Source organism: Ahaetulla prasina, chromosome 2 (genome assembly GCF_028640845.1).
Source record: "Ahaetulla prasina isolate Xishuangbanna chromosome 2, ASM2864084v1, whole genome shotgun sequence".
Taxonomy (NCBI): Eukaryota; Metazoa; Chordata; class Lepidosauria; order Squamata; family Colubridae; genus Ahaetulla; species Ahaetulla prasina.
Window position 1 is genome coordinate 159,562,555 of NC_080540.1, and position 10,580 is coordinate 159,573,134.

Here is a 10,580-nt window from a genome sequence, read left to right on the forward strand (position 1 = left end):
TCATCTGCAAAAGCTCTTAACTTATATTCATACTGTCTAACTCTAATTGCCTCTATCTCCTTTACTTCTCGTATTTTATCCAATAATGGTTCTAGAGTTAAAATAAACAATAATGGTGATAAAGGACATCCCTGTCTTGTTCCTTTCGCAATCTTAAAAGGTTCTGTTAAGCTACCATTGATTATAATCTGTGCTGTTTGCTCTCCATAAATTGCCCTAATTATTCTTAAAAACCATCTCCAAATTGCATCTTTTCTATTAATTTAAATAAAAATCCCAATGCAATCGATCAAAAGCTTTCTCTGCATCGAGAAAATAAATGCTGCTGGAATAAAATTTTCCTCAGATTCTGTGCCTGCGTGAATTTAACATTTCTAACCCAAATTTCCCTCGTTCTGCTCTATACCAATTTTCTGATCTCCTTCCATCTAGCATGTAATTGCTCATATTGAAACCAAGTATAATTTTTCCTTCCTCTCTTAATACTTGCAGAGATTTTAACTGCAAATTACCTCTTTCAGTATACAAAAGATCTTTATATGTAATCATTTCCTGATTCTGTTCTATGTTTATATTTTCTACTGTATGTCTAGGACATGCCCATATAGGAACCTTATAATTTAGTTTATAAGAGTATTTTTCCAAACACATGAAGGGCATTTCTTAGCACATGATTTTTAAAGGCCTTATCCACTTTTTGTCATAAATTAAATATGCATGCCATCCATATAACAAATCATAACCTTCTATATTCAAAATTCTGTCCTCTGTTAAATTAAACCAATCACTTATTGCAGAGAGCAGCTGCTTCATAATATAATTTAAAATTAGGCATTTTAAACCTCCCTTTCCGAGAATCTTGAATTATTTTCATTTTCACCCTAGCTTTTTTACCTTCCCATATAAATTTGTTAATTCCCTTCTGCCATTCCTCAAGATTCTTATCTTTCTTAATTATTGGTATCATCTGAAAGAGGAATAAAAATCTAGGTAAAACATTCATTTTAATAGCAGCAATTCTCCCAGCAAAGATAATTGCAATTTTTCCAAACAATCAACTCCTTCTGAACTTTTTGCCATAAAACCTCATAGTTATTCTTATACAATTTCACATTTGATGACGTAATATAAACCCCTAAATACTTAACCTTCTTTACAATTTCAAATCCTGTTACTTCCTCTAGTTTTTCTTTCTGTTGTCTGGCCATATTTTTATTATCACTTTTGTCTTTTCTGATTTACCTTAAACCCTGAGACATTCCCATATTGATCAATTATTTCCAACAAAGATTTACTAGAATTTATAGGGTTTGTTAAAGTAATCACCAAATCATCTGCAAAAGCTCTTAACTTATATTCATACTGTCTAACTCTAATTCCTCTATCTCCTTTACTTCTCGTATTTTATCCAATAATGGTTCTAGAGTTAAAATAAACAATAATGGTGATAAAGGACATCCCTGTCTTGTTCCTTTCGCAATCTTAAAAGGTTCTGTTAAGCTACCATTGATTATAATCTGTGCTGTTTGCTCTCCATAAATTGCCCTAATTATTCTTAAAAAACCATCTCCAAATTGCATCTTTTCTATTAATTTAAATAAAAAATCCCAATGCAATCGATCAAAAGCTTTCTCTGCATCGAGAAAAATAAATGCTGCTGGAATAAAATTTTTCTTTTCTAAGTACTCCAGTAAATTAACAATCTGCCTAACATTATTCCTCATCTGTCTCCCTTTTATAAATCCAGATTGATCATTATGAATTCTTCGCTGCAGAATCAACATTAATCTATTAGCTATTATTTTAACAAAAATCTTATAATCATTATTTAAAAGTGAGATTGGCCTATAATTCCCAGGTTTAGAACAATCCTGTTCCTCTTTTGGTATCAATGAAATAAAAGAGGTTCTCCATGAGGGGGGAATTCCCCCTCCTAGTTGTATCTGATTAAATAATTCCTTAAGTGGACCTAACATCTCATCCTGTAAATTCCTATAATAACTAACTGTAAGCCCATCCGTACCAGGAGTTTTCCCCATTTTTAATTGTTTAATTACCAAAATAATTTCTTCCGAGGTTATAGGCCGATTCAATTCATCCGTTTGTTCTAAAGTTAAATTTTTAACCTTATATTCCTTCAAATACTTATCAATATCCCTATTCGATAGCTGCTTTGAATTTTTAAACAGGTATTTTTTGGAACTTTCCTAAGAAAGGAATCCCCTGCCCCCAGTGATAGTCATCTCTCTTTTCCATTTCCTTCAGGCACAAAGCTTGGATTGCATAATGACAGAGCTTTTAACTATAATCTGTTGAATTTACTGGCCTGGTTTATAATGGTAATCCATAATGGATAGCTCTAGGTGAGAATGACCTTGAGGCATGAGGGGAAGAGAAACTGAAAATGATCAGACCAGTAGTGGCTTCCATTTACCTTTGCTACCGTTTCAAAATTGGGAGCACACATGCGTGCAGTGCTTCTGCGCATGCACAGAATGTTTTGTGCATGCTTAGAGCATCCGTGATGACATCTGGGCAGGTGGGCGGAGCCTCCTGCCACCAAACCGGGGCAAACCGATAGAAACCCACCATTAGATCAGACAAAAGAACAGGGAGCACCAGTGGCTTAGCGGGCAGAGAAAGAAACTTAGGAAAGATCCACCCTAATTGATCAGAATGTTAAAAGTGACGGTGGGAGATTTGTACTTCAAGACTTACAAGAGTTCTGTTAATGTAACTTTATGATAAAGAAGAATTATTTCATCTCGTTGTGTTTCCTGACTGGTCTACTTGGGAGGCTGACAATACAGCATAGGAAGCCAAAAACAACCAAGCTACATGGATTAATAGCAGGGGAGACCCTCATCTGAATCTTGTCTATGGAGATTCTAAGTCATCCAGGTCATAGTTGTCCCAAAGGTGCTTTTTCAAGAGACAACTGGACTTTCTGGGCTGAAGAAGCTTCTTGGATGAGAAGCGAAATGTCTTCAAAGAAAAACCAGAAAGTCCAGTTGCCTCTTGAAAAAAGCACCTTTGGGTCGTGTGAATCTTGTTTGTCTGTAAAATGTTGAAAGCTTTTAATTGTTGAAGACTGCCACCTTATCACTCCCCAGGGATCTGAAGATCAGGGATCTGATTCCAGATCTCTTTATAATTGGGCAATAGCTTTTTCCCTGTCCCTTAAATAACCATATGGTCTTTTTGCTTCAGATCGTTGGTAGTTTTTTCCCAGAAGCTAAAGAAGAGAATGAGAACAAGCTACCCTTGGGGTTCCTATTCAAGGTAAGATGCAGCAATCCAACAGCTGGCTTTTAGACTTCCCCAGCTAATGAGTCATACAAACCCAGATATTAATTAAGGTAAAGGTAAAGGTAAAGGTAAAGGTAAAGGTAAAGGTTCCCCTCGCACATACTGTTGTGTCTCGCCCGCCCCCCTCTCCGCAGCCGGGCCCCTCTCATCTCCTGTTATCTCAGCCAGAGACTGATAATGCAGATGAAGGGCCTGGCATGCCTCCAGCCCCCAGTCCTGGCACCATGCCCGGACAGACCGAGCAAGACGAATGGCCTGGCATGCCTCCGGCCCCCGGTCCTGGCACCATGCCCGGACAAACCGAGCAAATAAACCCCTCCCCCACAGCATGTGAACATGAAGAAGCTGAAGCCACGAGCTGGAGCTGCCGGCAGCTGGAGGGTGGATGGATCCACGCTTCCAGAGAATGGAGAGGCAACATCAGCAAAAGGAAGGAGGGGCAGGCCTGGATGAGTGCTGAATCATGGAGCCACACCCCATGGCCTATATAAAGGATCTGCTTTCTGCCATTCTTTATTTATTTATTTATTTATTTATTTATTTATTTATTTATTTATTTTATTTATAGTTTAATTTCTATACCGCCCTTCTCCCGAAGGACTCAGGGCGGTTTACAGCCTTATTAAAAACACAAATAATACATAATATAAATAACAAATTTAAAACAAATTTAAAACAAATATTAAATAGGTCTAATTTAACTAAAACGGTCATAGACCGATGTAAAAACCCTTAAAATTTAAAATTATAATTAAAATGCACTCAGGCTAGTCCCGCACGATTAAATAGTAAGGTCTTCAGTTCCCGCTTGAAGGTTCAGAGATCGGGGAGTTGGCGTAACCCCAGAGGTAACTCGTTCCAAAGGGCCGGTGCTGCCACAGAGAAGGCTCTCCCCCTGGGGGCCGCCAACTGACATTGTTTGGTCGACGGCACCCTGAGCAGGCTCACTCTGTGGGAGCGCACAGGTCGTTGGGAGGCCAGCGGTGGCAGTAGGCGGTCTCGTAAATAGCCCGGTCCTAAGCCATGGAGCGCTTTGAAGGTGGTCACTAACACCTTGAATTGCACCCGGAAGGCTACCGGCAGCCAGTGCAGGCCACGCAGGATGGGTGTTATATGGGAGCGTGATGCTCCCTCTATTACCCACGCAGCCGCATTCTGGACTAGCTGGAGCCTCCTGGTGCTCTTCAAGGGGAGCCCCATGTAGAGAGCATTGCAATAGTCCAGGCGAGAAGTAACGAGAGCGTGAGTGACTGTGCACAAGGAGTCCTGGTCAAGGAAAGGGCGCAACTGGCGGATCAGGCGAACCTGATAAAATGCTCCCCTGGCGACGGCCGTCAGATGTTCTTCTAAAGATAGCCGATCGTCCAGGAGAACGCCTAAGTTGTGCACCCTTCTCCTGGGGGCCAATACTTCACCCCCAACAGTCAGCGAAGGTGTAAGCTGACTGTACCGGGACGCCGGGACCCACAGCCACTCTGTCTTGGTGGGGTTGAGTTGGAGCCTGTTCCTCCCCATCTAGACCTGCACAGCTTCAAGACACCGGGCCATCACCTCGACCGCTTCGTTGGGGTGGTTCGGGGTGGAAATGTACAGCTGAGTATCGTCAGCGTACAGATGATAATCCACCCCAAAACCACGGATAACCTCACCCAGCGCCTTCATGTAGATGTTGAACAGGAGAGGCGAGAGAACCGACCCCTTTGAGTCATGCAAAGTCTAATTTGGATTGCTGAAGTCACATCTTGGACTCCTGCCTGCCCTGAGAACTCTGACAGAACTTTGGCAAAGCTGCAGAGGCTCTGTGGCCACGCTTGATACAGACTTCCCCGACCCGGCCGTCAGAGGAGGAGTGGGACACGACACATACGTGCTAATCGTTCCCAACTCTAGGGGGCGGTGCTCATCTCTGTTTCAAAGCCGAAGAGCCAGCGCTGTCCGACGATGTCTCCGTGGTCATGTGGCCAGCATGACTAAACGCTAAAGGTGCGCGGAATGCTCTTACCTTCCCACCGAAGATAGTCCCTATTTTTCTACTTGCATTTTTTACGTGCTTTCGAACTGCTAGGTTGGCAGAAGCTGGGACAAGTAACGGGAGCTCACCTTGTTACACGGCAGCACTAGGGATTCGAACCACTGAACTGCCAACCTTTCGATCGACAAGCTCAGCGTCTTACCCACTAAGCCACTGTGTTAATTATTAATTAATATTAATTATTATAATTATATAATTTAAGTATAATAATTATAATTATAAATATTAATTAAGGGAGGGTGCTAATTCCAAGCCTTGTCCATTGAGACCATCCCTGACTTTTTAAATTTTACTTTAAATATTATTTTTTCAGCCTTTTCTGTAGTATTCAATTCGGAAGTGGGATAGATGGATGAAGAGCTGAGATGCCCATTTTACACTGCCCTATTTTTTATTATTTTCACATTTTATGTTCCAGGCTCAAGCAACTCAAGCTCATGCTTCAGAAGATGACAGTCATCTTCAGTTTGGAGAAGGAGATATCATACTTGTGATATCAGACATTCAAGCAGAGGTAACATCTGAGGACTTGCTTGGCATGACAATTTGAAATACATTGGCAAAGGATGCTATAATTTAGAGGTGGGCGTCCCTTAGTTCTCCCATGTCATACTGAACTACAACTCGCAGAAGATCCAGCTAGCAGGGAGGAGCATGCACACAAGCTAGATTTTTCTGCTACGAAAGAAGGTCTCTGTCCTATATAGAGAAAAGAGAAGGGAAAGTCAATGAGGGAAACAGCAAAGTAAAGCCAGATCTCTCTGCTCAGCAACAAGAGAGAAGGAAAAGAAAACCAGGATTTGGGCGGTTCCTGGAAAGACCAATTCCTTGATTATATCAGTGGTGAAATCTGAATTTTTTTGCTACCGGTTCTGTGGGCGTGGCTTGGTGGGCGTGGCAGGGGAAGGATACTGCAAAATCTCCATTCCCTCCACACTCCAGGGGAAGGATACTGCAAAATCCCCATTTCCTCCCCACTCCTAGAGGAAGGATACTGCAAAATCTCCATTCCCACCCCACTCTGGGGCCAGCCAGAGGTGGTACTTGCCGGTTCTCTGAACTACTCAAAATTTCTGCTACTGGTTCTCTAGAACCTGTCAGAACCTGCTGGATTTCATCCCTGGATTATGTCACCCAACATATTGAAAAATATGTAGGATGACCTAATAATATCCCAGTGGAAAATACGATATTGAAAAAAATACAGTGTGTATCAACCCAATAATGAAAGCAAAATAAAAAAAACTGGTGCCAGCTATAAAATAACAGTCTTGGTAAAAAAAATGAAAATAAAAAGCATTTAATAAATGTGTATGTGTTTAAAATAGTAATACCATTTGCCAGTAACTCATCAGGGATTTTTATATTAAATTAAAAAAAAAAAGTTTCAGAGTCATGGCCCTTGGACTAATTAACTAGTCCTCATGAACACTCATGGTAATTTTGAGTCTGAAACCCCTGAGCTAGAACAGTTCAGGAGGGGCAGCCACTATTCTAAACCAGGGGCCTCCAATCTATTCGGAGTTGAAGTCCACAAGTCTTAAAGTTGCCAAGGTTGGAGGCCCCTGTTCTAAACTGCAGAAGAGAGATTAAAGGAAGAGCACTTTCGGGAGTTGACTTCTTGGTCCAGTGTTGGACTCTGCATAGTAGGGTGTGATGTATATCTTGCCTTCTTCAAGTCTTGAACCTTGGGCCTGCTTCTTCTTGCAAAGCAGGACCTCTGTTTCACAAAAAAATAAGGTGTAATTTGGAATCACCTGTTCTGCAAATGTTCTTGCTGAAAGTGCCATGCTGTTTAGAGAGAGTTCAGAGCTGCTACTCCTATTGCCATTAGGTTTCAGGTCTATTTACTTCTCCCTCTTTGTATGTTTGTGTCTGATATGACCTCTATTAATCATTAACTCTCCCTTTAGCAGAAACAACACTGAGCAAGTTTTTTCCTGTAAAAGTAGCTACAGGTAATCCTCGACTTACAACAGTTTGCTTAGTGACCGCTCGAAGTTTAAAAAAGTGACTTACGACCATTTTTCACACTTCTGACCAGTGGTGAAATCCAATTTTATTACTACCGGTTCTGTGGGCGTGGCTTGGTGGACATGGCAGGGGAAGGATACTGCCAAATCTCCATTCCCACCCCACTCTGGGGCCAGCCAGAGGTGGTATTTGCTGGTTCTCCAAACTACTCCAAATATCCGCTACCGGTTCTCCAGAACCTGTCAGAACCTGCTGGATTTCACCCCTGCTTCTGACTATTGCAGCATCCCCATGATCATGTGCTTTACATTTGAATACTTGACAACTGACTCAGATCTTATGACAGTTTACAGCAGCGGTTCTCAACCTGTGGGTCGGGACCCCGTTGGGGGTTGAATGACGATTTGCCAGGGGTCGCCTAAAACCATTGGAAATATGGGAAGTTTACTTGCGAGTCGAAGAATTGCGCTGCAATGGTTGACTCCACAAGCCAGCTGCAGGCTCTTCAAATCGCTAGCCGAATTCGGCTTCAGGCGCGATGAATTAAAAAAGAGAGAAATCTTTGCTCTGATGTCTCCCTCTCAAGCCAGCTGCAATCACTCCCAATCGCTAGCCTAATCTGGCTTCAAGTGCGATAAACTTAATAGGGGAGGAGTCTCCGCTTTAATGCCTCCGTCCTCAAGGCAATCGCAAGCAGTTCAGATCGTTAGCCAATACGGCTTCAGGCGCGATAAATTCAAAACGAAAATAATTTTACGGTTGGGGTCGCCCATTGTGGGGAATTGTATTAAAGGGGGCGCCACATCGTGGGGAATTGTATTAAAGGGGTCGCAGCACTATAAAGGTTGAGAACCACTGGTTTACAGTGTCTCGGGGAAATGTAATCACCTTTTGCAACCTTCTGAGAAGCCAAGTCAATGGGGAAACCAGATTCACTTAACAATCATGTTACTAATTTAACAACTGCAGTGATTGGCTTAACAAATGCGGCAAGAAAAGTCATAAAATGGGGCAAAACTCACTTAACCCATTTCTCATTTAGCAACATAAACCTTGGGCTCAATTGTAGTCGTAAGTTGAGGATTACCTGTATTATGTGTTTATGTATGTATGTGTATGTGTGTGTACAGCACCAGGCTAGAAACTGGGAGACTGTGAGTTATACTCCCACCATAGACACAAAGTGATTTTGGGCCAGTCCCTCTCTCTCAGCCCTTGGAAGGAGACAAGGACAAACCCCTTTCAAATGTTGCTTTGAAAACCACAGGGACTAGTCAACCCTTATAAGCATTGCATTGTTAGCATAATGATGACTATCACTTGCAATGCCCTACATTTAGCAACTTTGAAGACTTATTTTCTATGCATAAGGATTCAAGTGTTTTCCAAATTTCTAAATTATAACAAACAGGAGCATGCTTATGGAAAAGCTCTGACTGAAGTTTGTTTACTTGTTTTACTTTTCTAGGAAAAAGGATTTTGGATGGGAGTAAAAGAAAGTGACTGGAAGGAAAACCAAGATATGCTACAGAAAGGCATTTTCCCCCAGGTCCTCATCAGATCGGTCCCTCTGAAATAAGCTCAAAAGCAATAGAATAAAGGAAGAAAGAAAAAGCCTCGTTTTCAAAAATCTAGTTTTCTATAATTGTTAAACCATTTTTTCCCTCCAGGCCAGTTGCCTCACATCAGTATAATATCATGCAGGTGGCAATATTTAAGATATGTGAACCTTTGAATAATATGAGTTCCATCTACCGTATTATAGGTCAGAAACTGGCAATCTTTGAAAGAAATTTGTCCTTCTGAGGCCTCTGCCTCAGAGGTACTTTTCTAAAATGGAACATCACCATGAAGAGTCCTATTATAGAATAGCTGATAGCCTACAGAATACAGTTGGGGTTTCTGGACCATTTACCCACACTAACTCCTGAGAGAAATCCTCCATTTAAGCTAGTTGCACTTTCATTGCATTCATCTACTAGAAAATAATACAATTAATAATTGCAGTTCAATCATGCTTTTCTAGAACAAGTTAAATGATTATTCGGAGAATGGGAAAAGTAAGAAAGACGATTAACTTCTATTCTGTAAGGATGAGAGGGAGGAGAGACTTAAGGAAACTTTACATGGTGAGATTATCACTTTGGATAGGGAAATCACACATTAAAGTTCATATATAAAACACATTGCACAGAGAAAATATATACTGTATATAAGGGGGCGGGAAACCTCCTTCCCCAACATGTAATGGGACTTTTCTCCCATTTATGGGGAACCATTTAATTATGCCATTTATGTTTGTGTTTGAAGCATTTTGTTATGGAAAAATCTTACTTTTTTTTTGTATATATGAATCACTAATCAGAAGCTGGCAATACGGAGTATAATAAGAGGATATTTATAAAATCCTTTTGAATCCTGGAACTGCCTTCCATGCTCAACTGCTTCTGAACTCTTCCCAGTTTTTTCTAAGATCGTCCATTTCGTCATGTTGTCAGGCACATTGTATTCTGTTTTCTCTTATTTTTAGACCAGTGGCCCCCAACCATTTGGGCCCCAGGGACTGGTTCTGTGGATGAGAGGGGGTGTGGTTTCATGTGCTGCCTGCAGCCCACAGATGGGGCTTTGCTTGTTTGCGCAGGCCGTTTTTAGCCATGCCACGGCCTGGTGCCAGTCTACGGACCATGGGTTGGGGACCCCTGTTATAGACAGTGGTGGGATTCAGCTGGTTCGCCCCACTTCGGGAGAACCGGTTGTTAACTTTCTGAGCAGTTTGGTAAACTGGTTGTTATAAGAAATCATTAGGGCAGAGAACCTGTTGTTAAATTACTTGAATCCCACCACTGGTTATAGACCATTGTTTAACTAGAAATGTCTGGTTTTGGACACCTACAACTGTCATCTGTTGCTTGCTTGAAGCGTTTTATTATGATCATGGATGGTAATCATCGATCAACCTATCTCCTCCAGCTTGATCCCTTGGATACCTTTTGAGAGGTATTGTAAATATATCTGTACCTACAGTAGTTAATAAAAACATAATTCTTTTCTGCCTAATGCATAATAAAATATGTCTGCATTTCAAATTCAAACACATGCATCTGATTCCTTCAACGCAGTGCTCTATTATCTTTGGAGGTGTAATTGCCAGCTGACTTGAGGAGAAGCTAATTTGGGGAAGATTTAGCTCATCTATAGCTGGGGTCCCCAACCTTGGCAACTTTAAGCCTGGTGGACTTCAACTCCCAGAATTCCCCAGCCAGCT

General features: G+C 41.4%; 1 protein-coding gene across 3 annotated transcripts in view; it reads left to right on the forward strand.

Moving 5' to 3' along the window:
• Positions 1-10,560, forward strand: part of BIN2 (bridging integrator 2) — a 61,182-nt gene extending 50,622 nt beyond the window's left edge. Inside the window, exons 11-13 of one of the 3 annotated variants that reach the window (XM_058171501.1) lie at positions 3,211-3,282; positions 5,760-5,855; positions 8,784-10,559. In XM_058171501.1, the coding sequence (XP_058027484.1) occupies positions 3,211-3,282; positions 5,760-5,855; positions 8,784-8,894 (279 nt within the window). In that variant the 3' untranslated portion in view covers positions 8,895-10,559. Of the gene's footprint in view, positions 1-3,210; positions 3,283-5,759; positions 5,856-8,783 lie in introns of all 3 variants that reach the window. The other 2 variants (XM_058171498.1, XM_058171500.1) reach the window with 2 other exon arrangements.
• Positions 10,561-10,580: the final 20 nt, after the last annotated feature.